At 45.0% G+C, this 14992-nt stretch overlaps 1 protein-coding gene across 4 annotated transcripts in view; it reads right to left on the bottom strand.

Annotated features, from left to right (window-relative positions):
- Positions 1-8200: 8200 nt before the first annotated feature.
- The window catches only part of ACKR5 (atypical chemokine receptor 5), a 65076-nt gene continuing 58284 nt past the window's right edge, over positions 8201-14992 (bottom strand). For all 4 annotated transcript variants that reach the window (XM_083169333.1, XM_083169334.1, XM_083169332.1 and 1 more), the window contains exon 2: positions 8201-10255. In XM_083169333.1, coding sequence (XP_083025459.1) covers positions 9110-10234 — 1125 coding nt within the window. In that variant the 5' untranslated portion in view covers positions 10235-10255 and the 3' untranslated portion in view covers positions 8201-9109. The remainder of the gene's footprint in view (positions 10256-14992) is intronic.

Genomic DNA, 14992 nt, shown 5'->3' with positions numbered 1-14992 from the left:
CCAATTCATGATGCCCAATATAAAGGAATGCTCCATAAATCATAATCTGCAATGTTATGCTGAAAGAGTCCACTCCCGTCTGACCAAATTCATGACATGAGTGGTTGCAAATGCTCTGCTAGGACAGTAACATAGCATTTACCAGTCTTTAGATGTATCAGAGGTCCTAATGCATTCCAGCTGAAAACACCTCACACCAATCAGCCGCCCAACTCAGACTGCCCCTTGCGAGCAGCTTGGCATGTGGGTTCCATTGTCTTGTGGGGTTTTCACTACACACATAATCATCCATCTGCCTAAAACAGTTAGACACTTGACTCATTGGATCAGAACTACACATTACCAGCCATCTTGTGTCCTGTTAAGCTATTCACAAAACCCAGGTAATTCACAGAGCCTTGTACTATGAGCTCAGCAATGGGATGTGATAAAATCACCCAAACTAACAATGCGATAAATTAATACATCACAAGGATATAGCAATTATCACATGCAGGGACAAAGTTCCTGTCCTCTGAATCCTCTCCACACACTTTTGTCCTCCCAGAAAAAATACAGCCATGATGTTCTGTGCATGCAATGCCACCAGTGACACTAGCTACCACTGCTCCAACATTTTACAATCCCCCTTGCTCTTACTCAATAATCCAGGTAGCTCCTACGTGACTCTAGTCATCTTATAATTTGCTTCCAGCTCTAACACCCTGTCATCTGATGTCTGCTGTTAACCAAAATCAGATGACTGGGGTCAAAAGAGAAGATAACTGGAGTCCCAGAGGATCTAATTGGGTCAATGATCAACAATCTGGGGGCCAGTAGGTACATTTTTAAAGAAAACTTTTTCTTTTTCTATAGTGATCATTCTGTTCTCTTATTAGATATGTATATATTCAGGTGCATTTTCCAGACTCTGGTCTGCCTGTCAGAACAGAGAAGGAGCAAGGGATATGGAGGTAACTGTGGAAAATGCTATCTCATATAGCGTTATTATCACAGGCTCCCTCTGGTGTTTTTTCACAATTTATTTTTAGTAAATCTGCAAACCCATTCTGAAAAAGCATACTTCTGACCCTAATGCTCTCTCTAACTACTGTCCCATCTCTTGGCTTCCATGCCTCTCCAATCTACTCAAGGGACTTGTCTACTCTCGCTTCACACACTTTGTTAACTCTCACACCCTATTAGAACCACTTAAGTCAGGCTTTCCTTTCCAACAGTCCACAGAGACAGCACTGACAAAAGTGGTGAATGATCTGGTCACTGCTAAATCTAAAGACCATTACTCACCACATATTCTTCTAGATCTTTCTGCCAACTTTTAATCACATTCTTCTCATGCAAACACTACACTCCCTAGTTCTTAATGATATAGCCCTTTCCAGGTTCTCATCTTACTTATCTGATCAGTGTTTACTTCTCTGACTCTACCTCCTTTTCCTATCTCTGTTAGTCTAAGTTCCACAAAATTAAATTTTCCTCTGCTTTTCTCTTGGGAAACCAATCATCTCTTTTGGATTTCAGTATCACCTGTATGCGGTTTATACTCAAATCTATCTATCAACCCCAGAGCTTTCACCAGTGGTTTTGGGCCGTGTCTCTGAATGCCTCTCTTATCTTGTATGTCTTTTTGCCACAGCAAACTCAACATTTACAAAATGGAATTAATTATATTCCCACCAGCCAAGAGCAGTTACCATCTTGATATCTCCATAACTGTTGACAACTGGATAATCTACCCTACCCCACAAGATTGCTGGGTACTTTTTTCCTAGCATGGTGCCCTCGTGGGTCATCCCATACCTTAAGTTAAGGTATGCGATGGATGCAACCGACGCGATTTTTGGGCTATTTTTAGCCTTTTCCCCGACAATTAAAAAATCGCGTCCATCGCTTGCCTTCACTTAAGGTATGCGATGCGACCGACGCGATTTAACATTGAATGCATTGTATTCAATGTTAAATTCCTATGTAAAATCGGGTCCATTGTATGCCATTATAATGGCATACAATGCGACCGATGCGATGGACCCGATTTTACATATGAAACAATGATAAATGGCTCACTGGACCCGATTTTTGATTGTATACCCACCCTGATGGGTAATTTGTATGTAAAATGCCCCCCCTTTGTTAACGCCACCCCACGATGAACATCAACCCGAAGCGTGGGAGCGCAGCGAGCCCACGAGGGGCGGCGGTACGCGTCCTGCGACCTTTTCATACCCCAACTATCCACGGAGTTGATTTTATATAGTGTGGCGAGTGCCGCGAGGGAACGCGTAATACCTGTGAAGTAATGCGCGTCCCCTCGCGGGGCTCGCTGTGCTCGCCACGCTTCGGGCTCGGTGGCTCACTGCGCTCACCACACTATATGAGATCAACTCCACGCCGACGTGGATAGTGGGGGTATGAAAAGGTCGGAGGACGCGTACCGCCGCCCCTCGCGGGCTCACTGCGCTTGCCACACTTTGGGTTGGCGTCAATCGTGGGGTGGCGTTAACAAGTCGGGGGCATTTGACCCATCAGGGTGGGGATACAATGAAAATTGGGGTCTGGGGGGCATTTTACATCGGTTCCAATGTAAAAATTGCGTCATTCGCATCGCATGCGATGCGATCAACGCAATTTTTTAGGACCCGATGGATACAATTTTTATCGCTGGTGCCGTGCTAGGAAATGAGTACCGATTGCTGCATAAGGGTCATCCTTGACTCTGAACTGTCCTTTGTTCCCCACATTCAAACTGTCTTTAATCATGTTACATGCATCTAATAAACATATCCAAAATACAACCCAATCTTCAGGGCCAAATTTAAATATCAGACCGCCCCTAGGCTCCACATATTTTTCTGTCCCCCCCCCCCCCCCCTTATTATGGGGAGGGAGATAAGAGAGAAAGGAAGGGAGAAAGAGAAAGCAGTGTGTGTAGGGGGTATTAAAGCTGTGTGTGTGTGTGTGTGTGTGTGTGTGTGTGTGTGTGTGTGTGTGTGTGTGTGTGTGTGTGTGTGTGAGAGAGAGATAGGGGCACTTAAAGGTGTGTGTGTGTGTGTGTGTGTGTGTGTGTGTGTGAGAGTAAGGTGGGGGAATTAATGGTGGGTGAGTGTGAGGAGGGGTTTTAATTCATGATGAGTGTGAGGAGGGAATGAATGCAGAGTGTGTGGAGGGGGGTCATTAATGCAGAGTGGGTAAGTGGAGGGGCATATGGATTCTGACTAGTAAAACAAGCTGGTGGCAGGATAAACGGAGAGAACACACTATATAGAAAAAAATTAAAAGCACACTTGCAGTTTCTGTAGAAAACCTGGTGTGAGAGGATTAATTCTGACCTGTTATTCTCGGCTTCCAGTGCACTGTGCAGCAGCCTGTAGACTAGGGGGAGGTCACAGTAATCAGTGCAGGGAGAAGAGTTTCCTGCCTCATAGCAGAAAGCATGCTACCTGTACTTTCTGCTAGCCTGTGCGGACGGACATTCGGGGCAGGCTCTGTGTGCAGAAAGTGAAACAGTCTCCGGCCTGTGCTTCTCGTAGGGGGTAAGGAGGGACAGGAGATAAACTGCTGGACAGGGCTTCAGACTCAGTGGTGTAGCTAGGTGCCACGGCGCCCGGAGCAAGGGCATGTTTCGCGCCCCCCCCCCCCCCTCCCCCCAATTTGTAGTAGGTGAGGCTCCTGCACAGTGAAAAGTGGGCAGGGACCAACATTATACCACACACTGTAATGCCCATTGGACATTTTAGTGAACTTTGTAATTCCAATTACACATAAGCCCACACATGATGCCCATTGCATACTATATAACACTCCGCAATGCCTATGACATGCTATATAACACTCCGCAATGCCCATGACATGCTATATAACACTCCGCAATGCCCATGACATACTATATAACACTCCGCAATGCCCATGACAAACTAAATTACACTCCGCAATGCGCATGACATACTATATAACACTCCGCAATGCGCATGACATACTATATAACACTCCGCAATGCCCATGACATACTATATAACACTCCGCAATGCCCATGACAAACTAAATTACACTCCGCAATGCCCATGACATACTATATAACACTCCGCAATGCGCATGACATACTATATAACACTCCGCAATGCCCATGACATACTATATAACACTCCGCAATGCCCATGACAAACTAAATTACACTCCGCAATGCCCATGACATACTATATAACACTCCGCAATGCCCATGACATGCTATATAACACTCCGCAATGCCCATGACATACTATATAACACTCCGCAATGCCCATGACAAACTAAATTACACTCCGCAATGCGCATGACATACTATATAACACTCCGCAATGCGCATGACATACTATATAACACTCCGCAATGCCCATGACATACTATATAACACTCCGCAATGCCCATGACAAACTAAATTACACTCCGCAATGCCCATGACATACTATATAACACTCCGCAATGCCCATGACATACTATATAACACTCCGCAATGCCCATGACAAACTAAATTACACTCCGCAATGCGCATGACATACTATATAACACTCCGCAATGCCCATGACATACTATATAACACTCCGCAATGCCCATGACAAACTAAATTACACTCCGCAATGCCCATGACATACTATATAACACTACGCAATGCCCATGACATTCTATATAACACACCGCAATGCCCATGACATACTATATAACACACCGCATTGCCCATGACATACTATATAACACTCCGCAATGCCCATGACATACTATATAACACTCCGCAATGCCCATGACATACTATATAACACTCTGCAATGCCCATGACATACTATATAACACTCCGCAATGCCCATGACATACTATATAACACTCCGCAATGCCCATGACATACTATATAACACTCCGCAATGCCCATGACATACTATATAACACTCCGCAATGCCCATGACATACTATATAACACTCCGCAATACCCATGACATACTATATAACACTCCGCAATGCCCATGACATACTATATAACACTCCGCAATGCCCATGACATACTATATAACACTCCGCAATGCCCATGACATACTATATAACACTCCGCAATGCCCATGACATACTATATAACACTCCGTTATGCCCATTACATACAACACACCATAATGCCGATTACACATTTGACACATAAGTGCCACTTACCTCAATGCCAGGGGCTTCATGCTCAATGCCAAGGGGCTTCATGCTCGATGCCAAGGGGCTTCATGCTCGATGCCAAGGGGCTTCATGCTCGATGCCAAGGGGGCAGTAGGGTGCAGCAGGGTGGGTGGGTGAGTGCAGTAGGATGCAGCAGGGTGGGTGGGTGAGTGCAGTAGGATGCAGCGGGGTGGGTGGGTGTCTGCAGTAGGATGGGTTTGTGGGTGCAGCAGGGTGGGTGGGTTATGTGGTTAGGAGGGTGAGTGCAGCAGGGTGGGTGCAGCAGGGTGGGAGTACACCATAGTTAGACAGCCAGCCGCCCCCCCTGCCTGTGCTGACAGAGACAGTTGATGCACTGCAGCATGTGTGCTGTGAGTGTGCACCCCTCCCCTCTCCTCCCCCCTGCCAGTGTGCACAGCCCGCCCGCTCATGGCTCTCTGCGCTGTGTCCGGGAGAGAGATGCGGCTATGTAAAATTCATATCTCCCGCTGGACCGCTAGCCAATAGGCGCTCGCGGTCCAGCAGCCATCAGTTGATTGGCTGCTGGACCGCAAGCGCACATTGGCTAGCGGTCCAGCTGGACCCATGAATTTTACATAGCAGCAGCGCAAGCGAGCAGTGTTCAGCATGTACCGGACGGAGCCTGTCACCGGACGGAGCAGGGAAGCTAGCTGGCGGGCGAGCGGGGAAGCTAGCGGGCGGGGAAGCTAGCGGGCGGGCGGGGGAGCTGGATGGCGAGCGAGAGGGCGAGGAATGGGAAATCCGGCCCTGCCTATCTTATACAAGACACTGATAAATCTCTAATCCATGCACTTATTATATCCCGCATTGATTACTGCAATAGCCTCCTTATCGGTCTTCCTAAGAACAGACTCTCGCCACTGCAGTCTACATTGAATACTGCTGCTAGGCTGATCTTCCTAGCAAGACATTCATTGTCTGATGATCCGATCTGCAAGTGCCTCCATTGGTTGCCCATATTCTACTGTATTCAATATAAAATACTTCACCAACATATATCTCTTTTCTTATCCCAACTCGACCACTTTGCTCTGCACAACATTCATCATGCTGCCTCGTCCCTATGGAATGCTCTTTCACTATCCTCCAAACTTTTAAGCGTTCCCTGAAAACTCACCTCTTCAGGAAAGCCACATAGCCCTCTTAGGCACTTATATATTATATAGCTTCCCTTCTGGACTTGCAACTTGGTGGGACTGCTATGCTATTACTGGTGCCTGTCCTTGTGTTTCCCTCCTATGTCCCTATAGACCAGGGGTGAGCAACTATTTTGGCTGGGGGGCCGCTTTACACTTCCAGTAAATATTCGAGGGCCGCACACAAAATATCTTGTATACAGATGGAGCCATCCTCATCTAGCCCTTTAATAAGATTAAGTGAGTAATCGGATGTCTCTGCTAATCCCCTTCTCCAACTGTATGGTTCTATGTATTGTATTGCTGCTGAGAACAAGAGGCCTTGGCTCACCATGGCTATCCAGTGAGGGCTAGATGAGGATGGCTCCATCTGTATATGCTGCTGTCAGGGTCCTAGGGGAGATGGGATGTAAAATGGAGGTAGCTTCTGCATTCCCTCACCCCCAGGACCCAGCAGCAATTCTACCTTAACACAACTGCCTCCGACCCCCACTGCACAAGAAACTCCGCCCCACCCGCCTCCTAGCATGTCACTCACATCACAGGAGGAGGGAGTAAATACCCCGGATCTCTTTATCGGCGGCTGTGGCAGCACAGGTTGGCAGGGCCATCTTAACAGCATTATATGCCCCAGTACAGTGGAACCCCTACCTACACAACCATGTATATATATGTGTGTGTGTGTATATATAATATATATATATATATATATATATCCACTCCGTGTGAGACGTGTTTTATTTGAGTGAGGGCTGCCCCGCAAGAAAGGATGGATATATATATATATATATATATATATATATATAAAATGCAGGTTAGGAGTCACTCAACAGGCTTGTATTTGTGCAGAGGGTTTTAATCAGGCAGCATAATGAAATTACAAATCATTATGCTGCCTGAATAAAACCCTCTGCACAAATACAAGCCTGTTGAATGCCAGTCATACAAGATACTGTGTTTACATATTGAACACTGACTGCAGCAGCGCCTTACTTTTACATTGGTGGAGCCTGCTCAGCCTGCCAGAGGGGAGTCAGGACACTAGGATCCTGACTTTAAGTGCCTGCGTTGCTGCTGACTAGTCCCGCTGCCGCCGATGCATGACCGCGCCATCCCCTGATCCCCGCTCAGCATTACTGAGAGTGTGGGAGGGGACACGGTCACGCGGCAGCCGCCTCCCCGCCATTGGTTGGTGCGGCGGCCGCGTGACCGCATCCCCTCCCACACTCCCAGTAATGCTGTGCAGGGATGCTGCGTCGCCGGTCATGCATCGGCAGCGGCGGGACCTCACCGTTCATATTAACAACACTTTGGGGGGGACGCTTTAACATTGTGCTGGACTCAGGAGTGGCGGGCCAGACGCGAGCGGTTCGCGGGCCGCATGCGGCCCGCGGACCGCCTGTTGCCCACCACTGCTATAGACTGTAGCCTTACAGCAGGGCCCTCCTACCTCCATGTCTGTCTGTTTTTTCCCCAGTTTATTTTATCACTGTCTACCATTGTAAAGCACAACAGAATCTGCTGAACTATGGGGGTTATTCTGATTCACTCGGAAAGGCACAATCACTCTCTAATGGACAGAACCATATGCACTGCAGGTGGGGCTGATGTAACATGTGCAGAGGTTGGTGGGTTGACAATGTCTAGGTCGACAGCCACTAATGGTTGACAGTGACTAGGTTGACATACCATATGTCAACATTGCCAGAAGGTTGACAAAAGCTTCTTCTCGACAAGGACATGGTCGACACTCGAAAGGTCATTGTGGATTTTTCCAGTTTTTGATGTCTATGTCGACATGGATGCCGTATAAGCGTACCATGTCCTCTGCCTCGTAGCTGTGCTCGAGATGTTTAATAATACGTTTTTTAGACCAATGCCATAGTTCAAAATCCTTTTCACATTTTTAATCAAAATACATTCTTACATATATGATACAAACATTTAGTTATTTGTTACAAAATGTTCAGTTATTTACAAATTGATTTTCTGTTTCTGTAATCCACTTATCTTTTCTAAAATGTCCGTAATCCAAAATGACGCTTCTAAGGTAAATATAGCAAGGTTAATATTTATATGCAATGGTATTTTTTTTAATGTAGGAAGATCTATAGGAAATGGGTTGTAGGCATGTTGATCCAAGCCTGGTTTGTTTTATATAATATATAATATATATATATATATATATATATATATATATATATATTTATTTATTACAATCTCACCTGTTAAATTGCTGACAGAGGCATCCTAATGTTCAAAATCCCTTCAGATTGGGATCTGTCGGGATTATGATCACTGAGATGCTGCCGTTGGTAATCTGACTGTCAGGATCCCAACTGCTGGGATCCTGACCAAATCCCTATCCATAAATCCATCTACCAGATGTTCACTTTTCTGTGCAGTCATCTGCTGGCTGCAGTAACAGTTCCATATTGTGGCAATACAACTCAGCACAAGTGCAACGGTCCATATTTGTCCAGTTCTCTAGAGTACTGATGCCGGGAGACAAGATGGTCTACGTGTGGTCTGCTTTTCAGTATTTCCTTAGTGTTCTTTTAATTGTAATTTAAACATATATTATTCACCTGATGTAGATTGCTATACATTATTGTAAAAGTTATCACATGTTCCAAGACAACTTCAAATAATTCACGAGGTGCATTGAGTATATATGCTGTTGACAGTCAAAGATTCTCTCAAAGAACATGAATACAATATGCAAGAGAAAGACGCAGAAGCCTATATTGTTATAACTGTTTTCCGCTTAAGAATTTTTTTTTTTTTTATTACACTGCTTTCTCTTCTGGAAGAGTAAGGGCGAGAATATTTGCCGATGGAGCAGGCTCTTTAGTTATGACAACAGAATGATCTGTGATGGATGTCGATTGTTCTTCAGGGCTGGCACCATCCCTTTTCTCCTTTGGTATGTATTTAACCACTGCATTGATGACTTTGCCCCTGAAATCCTTGCTCAGGAAGTTGTAAAGGACAGGATTAGCCATGCAATGAATCAAAGAAGTGCAGTCGATAATCTCATAGAAAAAGTACAGAACATGGACCAAATGACAATTGACATAGATGTAGGTTCCGTGGAGAGTTAGAGTAATCACTGTAGCATGGTAGGGAAGCCAACTGATCAGGAACGTCAATATGTAAGCATAGATGAGCCGACAATGTCTCCGGCTCTCTGGTCTTCGAGATTTCTTAAGGTGATAGGCAGTCATAAGATTGTAGACAAGAATTATAGCGAAAGGAACTATGAATCCAATAATTGTTGTCATTAGAGTAACAGCTAGAGCCCATTCATCATAGGTCTCAAATGGTGCCATGAACATACACACAGGTTCTGTTCCGTCCATCAACTGCATATGAATAACATCTGGTATTGGGAATATGGCAGACAACACCCAAATCCCAATACAAAGGGCCTTACGGATCCGATGCTGGTTTTGTCTCCAAAAAACTGAAGAAGAGGTTAAAGCCATGTAGCGTTCCACACTGAGAGCGGTGAGGAAGAATATACTGCTGAACATATTGGCAAAGTAGAAATAATGAGTAAATCTGCAAAGAAACCCACCCCAAAGCCAAGTATAATCCAACATTGCCTCTAGCATCCAGAAAGGCAAGGACAGAACCACCCCAAGGTCAGCCACAGCCATGTTTAGAATGTACAGATTAATAGAACTTTTGCTTCTTCTTGATTGCCAGTTGACCCATATCACTACCAGGTTTCCAGCCAGGCCGAAAACAAATATAACAAGATATAAAATGAAGAGGAAAACTTGCTTTACACCTACATCCAAGTCAACCTCACAGAGAGCGAATGAATGATTTAAGTAGGACATAAGCTCTGTCCAGTTGTGAACTTCCTCATATTGGTCTTCTGGCTCCAGACTCATCTCTTCAGTCATTGTGGGTCAGGTCAGGAGTGTCTGAAATAGGATGAACATCAATTAGGAACATGTTCTGTGCTGGTAAAGCGAATTGGGATTGTATTATTTATAAACAATCTGTAGTCTCCCATTTAGCTTCCTTTTTTCACATGATCTCAAAGACTTCAGTGGTAACTATGATGTAGGGGGTGATTCGTGTTGACTCAGAAGGAGCCAAATTCGACCCTGTTCCAATGGTGGGGGGTCTGCGCATGTGCATTTTTGCGCATGTGCAAACCACCTGTGTGCACGCCTTTGGCGAGTGTCAAACTCGCCGAGGCATTCGCATGGGTAGGGGAGGGAGGTGAGGTGTAATAGGAGGGGAATGCCCAGCATTTTATAGACATCCCCATTAAAATGCAGGGCATACCCCTGGGAATGCCGGTAGGCGGCTGGCGTCACATGACATCAGTGCCCGCCCCCTCTCCGGCGGCAATAGAAGTCAGTTTAGACTGACTTTTACTTCCAAAGGGGAGGGAAATAATTTGATGGGTGGCAACCATCAAATGATTCCCCCCCCCCTTCGGCCGCATGCAAGGGAATGTGTTCATGTGTTAGCAAGGGGATTTGGTGGGGGGGGGGGGGATTTTCAGATGGGCAGCTTCAAGCCGCTCGCTAAGCAGCGAATGAGTGCTACTTAGTGAGCGGTCCTGAATCACCCCCATAGTACATTATGATAAGTAGATTTGTTTTGCAAATAATAATTAGCAAATTATCAAAGCTAAGAGAGTTATAAAGTGGTGAGAAATGAAGTACTAACATTCTTAGTGTAACTTTGCAGGCTGTGTTTTTTAAATAATAGGAGCTTATTGGTTAGTAGTTTGTCTCTCTCTACGTTGTTTCTCACTCCAAGCTTTGATAAATCTCTTCCAATACTTTCAGAGAAGGATATAACTGAATATCAATAAACAAAACAGAGGTTTGCCAGTCGCACAGGAATGGTATACAGTAGATAGTATATATGTGGTGGACCCCCTATTGGTAAGTCCCAGTGATGGAGGTGTGCTATCACAAGACAAAAATTTACATAGAAAAACGAAAGAACAGTTTGTCTATACGTGATGCACCTGAAGAAATAAATCTCATTAAATGTAACTTTTATTAGGTATGTTTTAAAGACTGTGAAATATAAAACCAAAGACGTTAATGGAAAAAAACAGAGTGATTATAAAAAGGATATTAAATCCTCACAGAGTGGGGCCCCAGTGTTATCTTTTCCCCAATGAATGATAATACTGTACTCAAGTATTGCTTCTTACAATAATTAAAGACATACTGTATAATGCATGTATGTACAAGCCATGGTTTTTCACAGAGTAAACCGTGGGTATCATTTATCCTCAATTCCCACGGATGAATGGTGCACTATTAATTTATAAGGAGTATAATTCTCATTAAGTATCCATCCCTCTGTGAACTGGATGATATGTGGTTAGAAAGTTACCACAGGCAATCTGAAACAATGTGTCACACTGCTATGTTATTGTAATAGTAAGATTTTCTAAGAATATAGATACATATAATAGTAAAAGTGTCTGTGGAGCCTCAAGGTCTATCTTCAGTCATTCCTTCAACATTGTCATTTTTACAAGTGATCGATCTGACAGATGTTAGTTATTCTGTATAGGTGTATATCGGACGCTGAGAGATCTTTTGTAATGTTGATGCTCTTTATTAGTGAGAGCTCAAAGGGGAAATTACTGTATACACACCCTTTAGATGACCATAATGTATGCTTACAAAATGATACTAATGACAGGCAGTGTGACACTCGTGTTTGATGTTCACAAAATAGTAATAGCAAGTTGCAATGTAACGCTCGTATAAAGTATACAAGCGGGTAGATAATTGGGCATCGCTCGTTATACTGTCCACTGTGACGGAACGCAGTTTCTGTGGACAATTGTATTACCACTTAGGTGCTGCCGTTACCAACGGCACCCATGTATGGCGGTCAGACTGCCTGGCGGTAAATGCAACACGTGGTGTATGCACTGCATACCACTGCGCCGTGGTTAGCCGGGAGAAGCTGAGAGACTACGGTGATGAGTGTGCACCGAGTCTCAGTCCCGGTCTCTACCGCTGCTGCTATAAGCCGCGTCTGGTGATGACAGCATGAGAGGTGCATATGGTGTGGCGCTACCGCACTGTCTGCTGCCGGGTGGGTGTGGGAGACAACGGTGAGTGTGGAGCACCGTTTCTGAGCCCGGCAGTCACCTCCAGATTACAGTGACTTGGGGCCTTATTCTGGTTGGTGCGGCCGGGCCGTACGCGTACGTTCCGGGGTTTATAATGATCTGCGCATGCGTACCATCTCCAATGCGCAGGCGCGAACACTCCACAACGCTTACGGACGGGTCTCTCCGTGCGAAAAAACCTGTACGCGAGAGTACGGGCATTGGGGGCGGCATAGGGGCGTGATGAGGGGAGCGGCCGAAATAATGAGGGAAAATGGGCGTAAATATGGGCGTACACGGGGGTGTGCACCAAAAATGAACGGTGCTACTACCGCACGATCGGGTAAAGCACCGTTCATTTCGGACACAAAACAGGCGGCCGCCAACCGCCACCTCAGACCACCCCTACAGATACCGCATGCTAGCGTGCGCCTGGGTTTGCTAATTTACGCTGATTACTACTCAAACACATACACCTGAATGTAATAAGCAATGCTGCAGTCTATTAAGTCCAAACCATGATTTCACTACCTGCAAGCCACACACAGCACTCAAACACATTGGAAGCTTATCTTTCTATACTTCTCGACATTTAAAGGTTTGTTTAATTTAAGGTAAGAATCTTTTTAAGACCTGCTTATATATGCTAAGGTAGGTATTTGTTAAACAGTTATACACATTCACTACGTGCTTTCATAGACTTTACACAGTAGCACACTCAATCTACACAAGTCGACATGTGTCAACGTGTTCACTCTAATACAAACATAGGTTTTGTATTTATGATACAATAACATAAACCACATCTAACACCTACAAAGGATGTTTCAGCAATGTTTTAAGCCCATGCCCACTATTTTGCACACAATCTTTGTATAGTACCCAAAATACAGACCTGTACCACTATCTGATCTGCTATGAATTGGATTTTACTACACTCTGGATGTAAGATGCCACCAATCACATTATTGCACTCACATCTCTCTAACAAAGGATTCCTACATCTGCTTATGACACTGTAAAATCATATATATGTACAAAGTTAAACATGTTTGTCCACAAGCAATTTTATCATGTTTGGCCGATTCACACATCTTTTTTTAGGGAGGACACATATGCATTCCTACACAAATGTCCCTTTTGACCCTTGTTTGTCTACCTCACCCACTCCATGAGGAAAGCATTGTTCTAGTCCTGCATTTACCTACTAATGTAGGAGCTACCTCACCTGCACACAAACTGCTTTCTCACCTATTAAGTTGCTCTGCACATGTGCTGACACAAACTAATTAGCAGGGAAAAGTTGGATAGGAACATGGGAATGGCCATGGAGAGGGTTACACATGGGAAACTTCTACCACACTTCAACAAATGCTCAAAAATACCCTGGTCAGTAAGTACACATAAATGTAGTATTTGTTTCACACAAGAAATTACACATACAACAATTGTGTTTTAATTGGTAAAATAAATTTATTTGCTGTTCAGCATCACAGCTTATTTGACACTTTAATGTCATAAATCAAATAAACAAATAAAATATACACAAAAATAAAAAAACAGCCAGAACAAGAGGTTGCATATCTCCAAACATGTGTTACCCTGCAAATGCAATGGTAAATGAAATGGGGACACCAGAATACGTACTGCAACAACCAGGGTGAATACTAAGCAAGATACACACCACCAAAAATTTATCCTGCATTTGTAGAGGTCAAAATAAGAACTTTAATGCCCATGGCACAAAAATGGATCGATGGCCAACTCAGGAAGTGGATGTCCAGTGCAATTTAAACATTTGGGGTCCAACCACAGAGGAAGTGAACCAGGTCTCATTATTTGGGCCCTTTTTTCCCCTTTTTAGATGGGGCCTTGGAGACAGGGGCCTTTGGCTCAGATGGCTTGCGGCGTCTTCCCCTAGTGGACACAGGAGGGTCAGCAGAGGTGGAAGGTTGGGGAGCAGCTTGGGGTGGGCCAGCAGATGGGGGATTGTCCCTTAGGGACCTGGCGGTGGTCAGCAGCTCCGCAAGAATTTCATTCTGGCGGCTGAGGTGTTGGCCAATGCTTTGCATGCCAGCCGCCAGAGTGTCAATTATGCGGTTGAAGGCCTCACACTGCTGCCTGTTTGTAGCCTTCCAATCCGCCAGAATTTCCACAACCTGCTGCTGACGGACCGCAGCATCCACCCCTTGCTTCTCGATCCTCTCCAGCGTCACCATCAAGCTGGCATCCCATGTGTCCTGTGGCTGGGGGTGTCGTCTTGGTGGAGGCTGGACCACTTGCTCCACCTGTGGCTCTGCAGAGGAAGATGCTGCCGGTTTATCCTGGGTTTCTGCTTCTTCTAGGATAATAATTGAAAACAATGTCACCATCACATACGCACTAAAAAATATCTTTCAAAATACAATGCATTACTGTGACTTACCATCAAAAGCAGCAGCAAAGACCTCCACCGGGAGCTCACTATCCATATTGGATATCCCCCTGACCTCGGCCACATCAATGACATCCAAGGCATCCTGCTCCAGGGGGGTATATTCCAAGGTGTCTGGCATAGGCC

Source organism: Crinia signifera, chromosome 2, assembly GCF_055691185.1.
Source record: "Crinia signifera chromosome 2, ASM5569118v1, whole genome shotgun sequence".
NCBI classification, from domain to species: Eukaryota; Metazoa; Chordata; class Amphibia; order Anura; family Myobatrachidae; genus Crinia; species Crinia signifera.
This window is presented reverse-complemented; position numbering and strand designations above follow the sequence as displayed.